The 14,315-nt window shown below is 41.7% G+C and overlaps 1 protein-coding gene across 1 annotated transcript; it reads right to left on the bottom strand.

Annotated features, from left to right (window-relative positions):
- Positions 1-1,286: 1,286 nt before the first annotated feature.
- On the bottom strand, positions 1,287-13,148 carry PRSS23 (serine protease 23). Its single transcript, XM_024216250.3, has 2 exons — positions 12,754-13,148; positions 1,287-4,631 (listed from the first exon to the last, which is right to left on the bottom strand). The coding sequence occupies exon 2, from the start codon at positions 4,616-4,618 to the stop codon at positions 3,500-3,502; it is 1,119 nt and encodes a 372-aa protein (XP_024072018.1). The 5' UTR covers positions 4,619-4,631; positions 12,754-13,148; the 3' UTR covers positions 1,287-3,499.
- Positions 13,149-14,315: the final 1,167 nt, after the last annotated feature.

Here is a 14,315-nt window from a genome sequence, read left to right as displayed (position 1 = left end):
TTCTTGCTTCTTTTCAGTTTCCATCCTCCCCACCACAACCCCTCCATCCAGAGGGGAGAATTATTTCAGACTAACCAGGATTTACCCTATGTCAGACTTGTAAGGATGCTGTAACAGGAGAGGTTCGCTTCATCCCATATAATCCTTTCCATATACCAGAATCTAAAACTAACCAGAATATCCAGGTTCCTTCTCCACACTATACTGAGATATAAAAGCAATGTGGTATAGTGTTAGATGTGGTTTACTGTATTGTGCCTTTTAAAAAAAAAAGTTATTTTTGCCCCCTTGATGAGCTGGTTTTCTCTCGTTAAAATATGCCCCAATTATAACATCAAGATAAATACATTCAGAGAGCGGGATTTTCAAAACCACTGGTCTAAAAAAAATCATTGGCCTCAGTCTGCTCCCACTGAAAACAGTGGCAAAACTTCCACTGAAGTGACTGGGAGCAGTTAAGCCAATGCTGAGCACATATGAAAATTCCACCCAAAATGTCTACAAATTCCCTTGAGTTTCTCATTAAAAACCTAGTGCATGCATGGGGTTACGGTAAGAGGAAAGTGATCCCCCACGACCTCTTTCTAAACATGCTGCATAAGCATGCTGGTAATTCGACTGATAAAAAATTATACATACCAGTTGACTTGCCTACTGAAAATGTTCACTCCACCAGCCTTAACAGCATCTCTATATTTATATTAAGATACTTTAGAATACCTGGGAGCTAAGGCCTCAGTCCAGCAAAGCAATTAAGAACGTGCTTTAATGGGAAGTAAGCATGTGCTTATGTGTTTCAATGAATCAGGGACTAAATTCTCAAAATTGCACACACCATCTTGTACATCTAAAACCAAAATTCAGTGCATGCAACATATTGTCACTCAATGACCCGTTCTCCTCTCACTGTAACTATTGTTGTCCAAGGGGTTATTTCCAACTTACACCAATGTGAGAGGAGGAAAATCAGGTCCATTATATTCTTTGTCATGGGACTATACCCTGTACTTGCAGGAGACGGAATCATTGGGCCAAATTCCTCCCTTTACTTCAATGGAGTTACACTAAGAATGAGTTTGACTATGTGTTGTAATAGGTCATTTTCATCTCGAAGATGATCCTATGACTCTTGTTTTGGAAATGCAATGATCCCATGCAGGTGAGGATTTCCAGAGGCCTTTCAGTAGGGTTAAAAAATCCTCTCTACTGAAATACATTTGATTATCTGCAATGACTGTGGAGGAAAGAAAGCTGAAAGGAAATAAATGAAGAAACAGCATCGAGGATGTGGATACAACTGTGCTTGTATTTGAATGTCTTTACAAATAAGTAACAGCTAAAAGAGACTGAAGTTACAAACCCAGGTATGGTACAAGTACAAGAGTGTCTGCATTGAAATTCCAATACTTTTCTTTATTCACTGTGATACATTCAAACAGAAGTGCTCCGGCTAACAGCCACAAAATAAAGTAAATCTAGAATAAAAAAGGCAGAAGAAGTCTGTCAAATACATATGGTGATTACTCATATTTTTAAAGCATTAGTAACTGTATGTATCTGAGTGCAAACACCCAGCAAGGAAGGGTACCACAGTTTTGAACACTGCACCTGCTATCAAAAACATCTTTAGGCTGCTCTAGCAAAAATGGCTTTCAGAACTAGAGCCAAAGCCTCTAGAAAGACAAAGCACCATCAGGAGTGTGTTTCCCCACACCACGAAAATTAGTAAAGTGAAAGAAAAATAAGACTTAACTGAATTACAATTTTCGTATAAAGCTCAGGAACAAGCCTACCTAGACTCAATCTTGCTCAACTCAGCCATTTTCCTGGACAGTGCTGCTCTTTGCCCCGGTAACATCTGTGCATAATTCAACGAGCTTCAGAAGTTAGCGGGAGATGCATGGATGGAATGGAGACTGGAGTTTGAACCAGTGTCCACCTTCCTATTTAATGAGTGGTGACAGGCTGCCATGACACCAGCCTAGCAATGTTACTGAAATACAGTGGTGAGAAATATAATGTGTAGAAAGTTCTTTGTTTTACTGACATTGTTTGCTGCACAACAGTATTTGGCTGGGTTTTTTCAACCCATAACAAGGTAGTTCTTGCTGGAATGATAATTTTGCTACAGTAAAATTACAGGCATCAAGGTCTACAAGAGACACCAGTGCATCATTTTATCCATATTTCGGATTACGTCCTACAATTTGGCTCTTTCAATTAGCTCTATGACAGCTGCAGAACTGGTGAGCTGTGTGTGTCAAGAACTGCTCATAACTTGCAATGTTTAAAGAAAACTGCCCCAAATGCTGTAAAATAAGAAGTCAAGATCTGGGTTAAGGTACACTGTCGAAGTGGGGTGGGAGAGATACACATAAAAATCTAGTTAACAAATCTTTTCTTTCTTTCTCATCCATCTGTGGGAAGAAGGGCACTGATTTCCAAGGGATGGAAGGAAAAATGCAGTAACAACTACATCATCCTCTCTCCTTCTATTTACTTTAAGGCCTTACAACTTAGGAAGCCAAGAAGACTAAGGATGGTTCTTCTCCCCTCCCAAAGGGCTTGCATTGCTGGAGGGGACGCTGACAGCTAGACATTTTCCATGATTAAAAATCTAGATAAGTCATAAAAGGAAACAACTCTCTTCCCCCTATACACCTTCTACACAATATATGTATAGGGACACTGTCATGTTAACAATTGTGGCCCAGATGCTAAAAATTTAATCCCATGTATAACTCTATTTAAATGAGCAGAATTCAATGGCACCGCTTGCGTGACTCAAATTCCATGCATGCCTGGCTTTGCATGATTATGGCCTAGATGTTTAAAAAGTATTTTCTTACCTATGTTACTCATAAAGCCTCAAATCACTCAAACGTTAAAATTGGAAAAAATCACATCTATTTATTTACCCTATATGTTATTTGCATGACATTCATCTTCAACAATGTAAGCCTAGTCTCTCTTGCACTCTGGTTCTCATGCACTAGCACAATACGGCAACGTTTGGGTGGCAAACACTGCAGGTGGGGGTTTGTTGTTAAACACCCTTTTTTACCTCCGATATAATAGAAATATTTTCGTTTAAAATTTCAGATTAAAACATTTCTATTAATCCTGTGTTTGGGGTACAAACAAAGCAGGTGTAAGTTACCCAACAGCATTCCTTTCATACAACTCTTTGGAGACCCTTCAGATTTTGCATTGTTTACCAACCTCCAAGTTAATCTTAAATTGCTAGAACTGCAAAGTCAGCAATTCCACCTGAGCTCTCCCCTCCCAACAGTTTTTCTACCTCCTCAAATTAACATTTTCTAACTGCAATTATGTCACACAATCACCTTCCAAAGAACAAGGTGGCCTGCTTGTAATTTTATAAATTATGTCCAGGTGTTTCAAAGTAGAATCACACATATTCGTAACAATAGAAGTTTGGCTTTTTCTTGGATAAGTAATTAAGGCTATTAAGTGCTTTCTGGAAGGTTCATTGTCTTTATCCATCCCTACAGTCAAGATAGTTGCCTTTGATCCAGTAACAGATCTGTGCATATTTAAGGGGTGTGATGCGAACAGCCACATTGAAATCCTGTGGGGCGCCATTCATGTCCACCCACTGATGCCCTGAAAATATTCCAATAATTTTACGCTCCCATTTCTGATGCTGTCTCTTCCACATCCTCACATACACCCCAGACCCGCTCGCCCCTGGCTGGGCATCGCACTGCTGATACAAGAGGTCAAATGTTTCGTCTTTGACATCACAGAAACGGTAAACCAGATTTCCCGGGCGATCATTGTCATAACCAGAGAAGTGAATCCTCCCTCCAGGCAACTGTCTAGCTGGTGGGCTCACACCTATCTTCATAAATTTTCTTTTGTGTGGCTTCTTGAGCTCCAACAGGGCATAGTCATAATCCATGCCGATATCGTTGGCATTTCCTTTGATCCATCCTTTAGGGACGTGTGTCCGTTTCACTCGGATCCACTGGAATTTCATTTTTGCAGGCATTGTTGAGCTCGTGATATTAGCCCCTTTGTTACCATGTTTCACTTTAGGCTTCAGGAAGCCCACCCTCAGTTTCTGGGCTCCTTTGACGTAACTTTTGCCATCGTGGATGCAGTGAGCTGCGGTAAGGACGTGCTTTTCTGCCACCAGCGTCCCCGTGCAACCTGTGGACAACTTCACCGAAGTGGAGAAAGGGTAATTCAACAAGAAGTCCTTGCCAAAAATGCTAAACCTGCTGTCGTAGCCATAGATCTGCCTCTTTGTTCGAGATCTGCTTTGTGACCCATCACCGCCATGGTTGATAATGTAAATGCCTACTTCAGTTTCAACAAGACTACCATTGGCATACAAGGTCTCATAGGACAGGTAGTCCTTCACTTCTTCATACGTCGGCAGCGGGGAACGCTTGTGGCACTCTAGGCCGCAAGAGGATACCACCTCCAGTTTGGTTTCTGCATCAAACTGTGGTTTGTCTAGATTAAGGGTAGATTGTGGCAGGATTACTGGAACTTTGTAAGATGGCCAGGTTGGTTTCCAGCGGGAATTGGAGGGTAGAACATCCTTAACAGTGCACAGAAAGAGGATCAAAGTTGGCACACCTGCCATACTGAACACCAATCTGGGGAAAGAAAAGAATCCTCTGGTTATTAAAGCAAAGATTCATTCACCATTGCAAAGCAATAGTTTGCTAGCCAAACAAAATGCCTGGCATTGTTCTGAAATTTTATCCCTACTCAAGGCTAAATCCTGACCCTATTGAAGTCAGTGCACAGGATCAGGCGATTTGTAACTGTGGGAAGGAAAAGTTCTGTATAATACATCATAGCTCATTTAAACCTTGTACTTGACCTTGGGATTATTTATGTGGCCTACTGCCAGCCCTGAGATATCAACTGATTGTTTTTCTGTTCTTAGCAAACTGGTAGCATTGTAGGTATAGCACAATTTTATGTCAGGCAGCCTAGATCACCCAGCCTGCAGACTCCACTTCATAAGCCCCCTAAGAAGAGTTTCCTGCTCCCAACCAGGAATTTTAATGGTCCCAATTGTTTCAAATTCCTCTTTTACTGGGTATTAGGCTGTCTGCTAGGTTAATGTATACATGGTAACAAACCCCTCAGGCTGACACTTTCAAATGTGGGTGCCAAGATTAGGAAACTAAATCTAAATTTGGCTACACAGTTGTAAATAGGTGGCCTCCTGGTTCTCCAGAGGTGCTGAGCACCAGCATCTCCCATTGACCATCAGTGGGAACTGCAGATACTCAGCATCTTTAGGGGAGCAGAAAAAAATGCCAGGCTATTAGCATATACCTGCATTCAGAGGCTACAATGAATTGACTTTTAATCCATTATGTACATTACAGTAACCCCTAGAGGCCCTCACTGAGCTCAGGATCCCACAGTGCCAGGCACTGTACAAACAAGCAGTAAATAGAGGACTCCAAGGGGCTTATAATCTTGGTTAACAATTAATCAAGTGGATGAAGTAAATACATGGGTGGCATGTTTCTGTAGCATTGGTATATTAGAGGCTTGCTTCCCCTGCAGTTTAAGACAGAGGAGGGTTTCTAGTCTATTTAATAGACTTTACCCCTTAGGCTTGCATGGGGAAGATCTGGCTATTATGTGAGGGTAGCTAATGAAGAAAAGATTATAGGTACTGAAGGAACTTTCAGCTAACATATTGACTTATTCCACAGTCAATCAAATGAATTAGAAATGCAAACCAACCCTCTCACAGCGCAGAGGGACTGTACGTTGTTTATGAACCACAGGCAGAGTGTCTCAAGCAGCAGAGAACAAAGAAAATGTGTAACTGAAGTTGATTTGAAAATTAGCCATACAGCTGAATCGCTGCAGGTGCCATAGTGCTCGGTGGGAGAAGGCAGGCAGAACTTCTCCTGAACAAGGATTATACAAACAAAACATCACAATTATGTTGAGCTTATGTCTATTGAAACCCTGCTGGTTACACTGATAATGGCTGCATGATCATTCCTGAAATGCCTCAAGTGAATAAACTACAACAAACAGTTGCAGAAGGTGTCTAAGAACTAAAAAGAAAATAAGTCTCCCCAACTCTTTACAAAACAGTTCTCTGTTTCTAAGCTGTGCTGGGGAGCCCTTCGGGAACCATGGGCTGGCAGAGGACAAAGGTGTCTATTCAAATATTACTTCTGGATAATTTTACAGTCAGCATCATTTGTAGTAATCGATACTAAGACAAAGGTACGCAAAGCTCATCTTTCAGAATGAACATGATATATTAGGGAAGAGTCAATATGGCTTTTGTAAAGGGAAATCATGCCTCATCAATCTATTAGAATTCTTTGAAGGGGTCAACAAGCATGTGGATAAGGGTGATCCAGTTGATATTATGCACTTGGACTTTCAGAAAATCCCTCACCAAAGGCTCTTCAGCAAAGTAAGAAGTCATGGGATAAGAGGGAAGGTCCTCTCATGGATCAGTAACTGGTTAAAAGATAGAAACAAAGAGTAAGAATAAATGGTCAGTTTTCACAACGGAGAGAGGTAAATAACGGGTTCCCCCAAAGATCTGTACGGGGACCAGTGCTGTTCAACATATTCATAAATGATCTGGAAAAGGGGGTAAACAGAGAGGTGGCAAAGTTTGCAGACAATACAAAATTACTCAAGACAGTTACATCCAAAGCTGAGTGTGAAGAGTTACAAAAGGACCTCAATAAACTGTGTGACTAGGCAATAAAATGGCAGATGAAATTCAATGTTGGTAAGTGCAAAGTAATGCCCATTGGAAAACATAAAATCCCAACTATATTACAAAATGACAGAGTCTAAATTAGCTGTTACCACTCAAGAAAGAGCTCTAGGAGTCATTGTGGATAGATCTTCAAAAACATTTGCTCAATGTGCAATGGCAGTCAAAAAAGCTAACAGAAAGTTAGGAGCCATTAGGCCAGGGACAGATAATAAGACAGTAAATATCATAATGCCACTATATGAATCCATGGTATGCCCACACCTTGAAAACTGTGTACAGTTCTGGTTGCCCCATCTCAAGTATATATATATATATATATATATTAGAATTGTAAAAGGTTGAGAAAAGGACAACAAAAATGATTAGGGGGATGGAACAACTTCCATATGAGGAGAGATTAAAAAGACTGGGACTGTTCAGTTTAGAAAAGTGACAACTCAGAGGGGATATGATTGAGGTCTATAAAATCATGAATGGTGTGGAAAAAGTGAATAGGGAAGTGTTATTTACCCCTTCACATAACACAAGAACCAGGGGCCACCCAATGAAACTAAGAGGCAGCAAGTTTAAAACAAAAATAATGACGTACTTCTTCACACAACGCACAGTAAACCTGTGGGATTCATTTCCAGAGGACGTTGTGAAAGCCAAAAGTATAACTGTGTTCAAAAAAGAATTAGATAAGTTCATTGAGGATAGGTCCATCAATGGCTATTAGGCAAAATGGTCAGGGACACAACTAAACCTCTGAGTGGCAGAAGCTGGGATTGGACAACAGGGAATGGACCACTTAATAATTCGCCTGTTCTGTTCATTCCCCCTGAAGTATCCGGCACTGGCCACTGTCAGAAGACAGGATACTGGGCTAGACTGACCATTGGTCTGACCTAGCATGGCCTTCTTACATTCAGGACATAAGCTGCGTTTCACAGCAAATTAGATTTCTGTCACACCACTAAAAAGCAGATAAGATGTGTAGATTATAGACTTGGTGAATGGGGGCTGAGCATAATGCCCCAGTTCCTAGCCCCAGAAGTGGTTATACGATTTTCAGAAATAACTAGTGATTTTGGGTGCTTTGATTTTTGAATGCCAAACAATAGACACCTTAAAGGTGCCTGATTTTCAGAAAGTGTTGAGCCCCCACCCTCTGAAGGCTGCGTGATGTTAGGCACCCACCATCATTAGTCACTTCTGGAACATCTGGAAAATCTTAGCCAGCCTTGAATATCAATAATAATCACAAAATCAGAGACCTCATAAGACTGGGAAATGGCTGCTCATTTATTCAGCTAGAAATGTTAACTTCTCATGCTCCCTTTCCTTCCTTGCATCCTGAACTTACACACATACACGATTTAGACAGCAAAGTGTTGGATTAATATTGGAAACCGGCGGGGTCTTGCTAAATCTAATGAATTAGGCAGCCGCAAATTGGCAGAAAGATGGCATAGTGAGCATTGGTTGTATAAATAGTGAGAGGAAAAGTACAGAATAATAAACTAACAAAAACAAATCTTACCATTCCAGCTCTGTAGACCATATGTTCTTGCATTAGTCAGCTGAGAGCTAACCTTATTTGTGATAGGGAGGACCATATATGGGAACCATTAGGAACTTAGTATACATGTCATTCTGGCTAGGTAGTGCACAAAGTAATGTATCCCATTACTGGAACTGCACACTAACATGCTTCTTTTTGGTCCTCTGTCTTTCCCAGAGTTCTAGAGCAACATAAAGATCTCCCCTTAAGACATATGAAGTTTCACACATACACATCGGATTCCTTTTTAATTAATTTGTCACATAAAGCCATTCCTGGGGACACAATTGCCACTCACCCTTAGCTGGTTTATTTAGGAGTGGGCAGAAGGGGGGGAATGAAACTGTTTCATGCTGTAAACCAGTGGTTTTCAACCTTTTTTCATTTGCAGACCTTTAAAAATTTTCAAATGGAGTTACGGAACCCTTTGGAAATCTTAGACAGAGTCTGTGGAACCCTGGGGTCTGCGGACCACAGGTTGAAAACCACTGCTGTAGACCATCATTTGTCCAAAGCTGCACGTTTCCCCTTCTCTGTGTAAATGTAGTTTCAGCCAGCAGAGGGTAGCCTTCCAATGAGGAGAATAAGAAGATGAGTGTGTTGGAACTGTACATGTGCCCAGAAAACACGTTTGAAAAGAATGAATCACATCTGGGCCTACTATGAACTTTTTTAAAGCGGGCTTTACAGCAATTAATGCATTTATGTAAAGCTTCCTGTAACTTTTCCCTGTCTTTAGTGCTGCCTGATCCCATTGTGAGTTTATTGGATGTAAAGGCCGTTTCATCAGCTACTATTCTGTTATCTCGGTTCTTATCAAAACATAAATAAGGCACTAGAGAAAAAAAATCAAAAGCTTCTGTGTCAGATTAGTAGCCAAAACTGATTACAGAGTGGGACATTTGTTTCAATCTGTGTAATGTATCCAGAGAATAAATTACTATTGTTTCACTGTTAAAACCTAAGAAATTCAGGTAGATATATATCTAAACAAGCCTATTCTGATGTACAGTAAGTAGAACAAATTTTGTACAATTTATCATGGGATGCAAACCACTGCATGTCATTTCTTTCCATGTGGGGGAATCATCTTTAAAAGTTGTCTGAGGGAAACAGGAGTCTATTTTTTAAAGCTAGTGGATGTTCCCTAATTCTGAAACCAAAATTAGGCACCATGCCAAATTTATTCCAAGGGAGCCTAGTATTTACCCCTTCATTTCTAGTTTTAAAGAAAATAAATAGTAGGCAGGACATTTCTTTGCCATATTACCCTTGAACTAAATTCAAATAATGATTATTTTGCAAGTCTTGCTCAAAGATGTCAGAAAACAAGATAAAATGGAAAAGAAATGAAACACGTTTTGACTGGTTATTGTAACATATTTTTAGTTCATTGGTGAGAATACTGTTCTGTAACGTACAACTGTTTATACTGTAGAAACTATTGTTCTGTTTTTATTGAATTCTGAGAGAGACAATGCAGCTGATGTAATATCTTTTACTGGACCAACTTCTGTTGGTGGAAGGGACAAGCTTTCAAGCTCTTCCTCAGGTCTGGAGAAGGTAACCAGAGTGTCCAATAAAAGACATTACCACACCTACCGTTGTCTCTCTCATACCCTGGGACCAACATGGCTACAATAACACTTTAGTGAATTATGTCAGAAATGCTGCATACTCTTTTACTCAATACAAAATATTGCTCTGCTATGCAGGATAGGAACCTTCAGAAAGTGTTTTGTACATGATCAAGTGTGATAATGGCATTACAATTGCTTTGGGAATGGAAACACTGACTGCTACTCTGGGGCTCCCCATGCTACTAGGACACTTGCAGACACATTTTCCTGTCTGCAATAGACAGGCATGCCTTAAGAAAATGCTGGGGAAAGAGAACTGCCTTGTTTGGAGTATACATGAATCATCTTCTAATAAGCAAGTACATTTTTGGAAGAGTTCCGCATTCAGAGGTGGTACTCGTAATAGACTGTAAAATGAAAATAAATCCTGGAACGTACAGTGTGAAATCCTATGACCAGACTAGTCTCCATTACATTTTGAAATGAAGAAAGTTTTTCCATAGGGCTGTGACAAAAAACCCAGTCAAAACCTACCTCAATCCAAATGACAGAAATGAACCAAATTACTGTTACCACTGTGCCAAAATACCTCAGCTGCGTTTCTTAGTCATGAAACTTGTTAAAACACAGAACTAACCGAGCACCAGTTTAAGAGCTACCAAAGCCCCCAGTGCAATTAAAACATAACACATATACATTAGTCTGTCAGTGACACTGAACAGTGAGGCCAGTGGCTGAGTAAAGTTTCACTCACTCCGTCCCTTCTCCACTAGTTTGAAGATTATAAGAAGAGAATTGCTGGAAAACCTGAAACAGATTTCGATACTAGCAAGCCAGAGATATCTGCCAACATATACAGTAGGCACAGTGGGCATTTTGGCACATGTACTAGAGTGACACAAAAAAAGAAATAGAACCATATTTATATTTTTACCAATTAGTTCAATTTCTTTAGAAGATTTTTCTGTCTGCCTCCCCACTCACCCACCCCCATCCATTTTTTCCCCTTGCTAAAAAATAGTTTTGGTTTTCATTACACAGGATCACAGATTATGGACCATTCTCTAAACTAGCAAATTGCAAGTGATGATACACATGGTCACTGATATCAACCAACCTGAGCGATACACACTGTAATGTAGTGTGACAGGCATTATTGCAGTTGCCAAAACACTGTTCCCTATGACAGTGGTTCTCAACCAGGGGTATACGTACCCCTGGGGTACACAGAGGTATTCCAGGGGGTGCATCGGCTCATCTAAGATATTTGCTTAGTTTTACAACAGGCTACATAAAAAGTACTAGTCACATCAGTACAAAATAAAAGTTCATACAATGGCTTGTTTATACTGCTCTATATACTATACAGTGAAATGAGAGTACATTATTTATATTCCAGTTGATTTATTTTATAATTATATGGTAAAAATAAGAAAGGAAGCAATTTTTCAGTAGTAGTGTGCTGTGACACTTTTGTATTTTTATGTCTGATTTTGTAAGCAAATAGTTTTAAAGTGAGGTGAAATTTGGGGGTGCGCAAGACAAATCAGACTCCTGCAAGGGGTACAGTAAGCTGGAAAGGTTGAGAGCCACTGCCCTATGGGACATTACAAAGCAGATCTCCACTCAAGCTATCACCCACCCTCAGAACAAGACTGAACGTCCCCAGTTGTAGCAATAGCCTAAAATACAGGTAATTTAATATCTTTCTTTAACAAAAATGGATTATCAATAGACCTGCAGCCATTCAGTGCAGAGCTCAGCACCGCAACTCCTTACCTAGGAGAACTTGCTCCAGCTGCTGGCTAGCGTGAATGTCTCCTGGGTGTCACCCAGTGTGAAATAAAGCAAACATGATTTTTTATCAGCTATTTTCTCATAAGATGCTCTGCCAGTCCCTGTTTGTATTTCGAAATGATGTAATTTGCACAATGTCACTTCTACTAGGCATGTTTTTTCTTCTCTTTAAAAATTAACAACTAATGATGAATGATTATAGCTTGAAAAAGAAGTGTTTGCATCCAACAAATGCTGATACTGTAGTTTCAGGAGTTAGGTGATTTCAGTTCACAATCAGAATCCATGAAGAAACATTATTCTACTTTTTGTTTGCTAGATATATTTTTGGGGGGAGGGAGGTTGGCCAAGGTGTGTTCACATTCATGTAGATAAGAGTTAAACATTAATTTCCACCCAAAGAAATTGCCTTATGCTTCCTAAAAAATGTGTGAACAAAACTGAGGGCAGGCAAAATCAGTGGAAGAAAGACAGCTGTCATGAAATAATTCCCTGGATTCTATTTAATGTACTGGCTAGTTTCTTTCTGATAACTAGTGCCAATGATTTCATAAATAAACTGCACCAGTCTAAAGGTCCCAAGACTATTTCTCAATTAGGAAATGTGATATTGACTTTGGATTCCGCATCTTCTAGCCTGAAATTACTCTTCTATTTTGTCCCTATCAACTATGTCTGATGATTAGATCTCGGTGAGATTTTGTAGGTGTACCTTTCTCAGCACAAAAACTATTTTAACCGAGTAAAGAGATAGTTAGTAATAGTTTTAACACATCTTATCTAGGCAACTTGGTTATCCTCATCCAATACCCTTTGTCCACCCTCGTTTTTTTTTTTTCTTTGTTTATTTATTTTTTTAAAGAATTTTTTTTTTTTTTTTTTTTTTTTGGTAGCAGATTGTTTATCGCTTGCAAAAGTTATAGACCCAACGACTCCCCCTTAAAAAAAGTCAGCACCCCCCGCCCCAGAAGGAACTGTCCCCTTCTAGCTTTGTGCAGAGCATATGCCAGCCAGGTCGGTTTACACTTGCACTCCTTTCCAAAACCTTAATGTCCAGGATCGCTTTACGTACTTACCACCTCCTCACATGCAAGGCTCAGTCAGGTTTACAGCTACGTGCCCTTCTGAGCAAGATCAGGCAGGTGAAGGGTCTGGTCCCATAACTCCAGGCTGCTCCGCTGCCTTCTGATGGAACCTCTCGCTGACTCAGACCTGCCTCCTCCTATCACCCCCTCAGTGAAATGCTCAGGGTCCTACACCCACTTCGGGGTTTCCAGTTGCATTTCCCTCGCGATCCCCAATGCACAACTCTGCTGCATTGGCTAGAAAGCTTCCGCGAGGGGGGGACTGGAAGAGGCAGCTAAGTCCTCCTTGCAGGTGTCACCTTAGAGCCCTCCGGCTCCTGCTGCTGCTACCAAAACTTTCCTGCAAACAGCAACCGGCGCCTCAGCAGCGCAGGCGCCGTGTGACCCAACCCACCCGCACTCCGGATTGCTGGAGCTCGCCGGAGGCTGGCCTGGTGCTGCAGATCCACTGCCCCTCCCCCCGCGCAGCACCCCCACTCCCGGCACACACACCCCACCCCCCCTTCTGTGCGCACTCGCTGCACAAAGAGGAGCCAGCGGCCGCCTCTCCGCCTCCCTGCACCCGCGGCGTGGGGAGAATTGCAAAGATGCAAGGTGCGCTCCCCCCTCCCAAGCGGGCATTTCTGGGGCGAAGATCCTCTGCCCCCCCCCTCCCAAAATCCTCGGGGCAGCTCCTTTCCAGCCCCGGGGAACGGCCACTGCCTAATCTGCTTCGGGTGATTTTCCGGCGCTTGGTTCGCTGCTTGACAACTGGATCCCAAAGCCCTCGGTCCTCTGCGCGGGAGGTGCCGCCCACCCCATCCATGGTGGCGTCAATACTGAGCTTGTCACTGCCACATGTGAAGACGCAGGGCTTTGGCTGCCATGGAGAAAGGCAGGGATCCTTCCCTGAGACATTTACGATCTTAATCAGATGAAGAAAATAGATGGGAAACCGGCTGACTCCCTCTAACTAACCCACTCTCGGAATTTCACACCCCTACTGCAGCACGCTGAATTCTGCAGTTATGGTCTAAAGCGCACCTTACAATAGCGAGGCTGCGGTGTTCACGGCTGTTGTTAGTGTACAGTTGTGATATTATTGCTTAATAAAGGATGTTATTATAAATGATACTTATAGGCCTTAACTTATCTTGCAGGAGTCAGCTGGTCAGTTCAAAGTAAAGGCAGGATGGGCAGGTACTCACACTAACGGCTGTGGGACCAGACCGTAAGGTATAAGTATGAATTGTATGGGTGAAATTCTGACCCCACTGACCTCAATGGGAGTTTGCTACTGCCTTCAATGGGAACAGGATTTCTCCCTATGTACAAATTTTACTTACTCAGTTTAATAAAGACGGTTCTGACTCAGGGGTGGGCAAACTTTTTGGCCTGAGGGTCACATCTGGGTATGGAAATTGTATGGTGGGCCATGAATGCTCATGAAATTGGGGGTTGGGATGCAGGAGGGGGCGAGGGCTCCAGCTGGGGGTGCAGGCTCTGGGGTGGGGCCAAAATGAGGAGTTCAGGGTGCGGGAGGGAGCTCCGGGTTGGGGTGCGGGGGGGGGGGG

This window comes from Terrapene carolina, unplaced genomic scaffold (genome assembly GCF_002925995.2).
Source record: "Terrapene carolina triunguis isolate 2854851 unplaced genomic scaffold, T_m_triunguis-2.0 Scaffold97, whole genome shotgun sequence".
NCBI classification, from domain to species: Eukaryota; Metazoa; Chordata; order Testudines; family Emydidae; genus Terrapene; species Terrapene triunguis.
This window is presented reverse-complemented; position numbering and strand designations above follow the sequence as displayed.

What these genes read in the sequence shown, in the direction of transcription:
- PRSS23 (XM_024216250.3), bottom strand. Translation starts at nt 4,618, where the DNA reads ATGGCAGGTGTGCCAACTTTGATCCTCTTTCTGTGCACTGTTAAGGAT.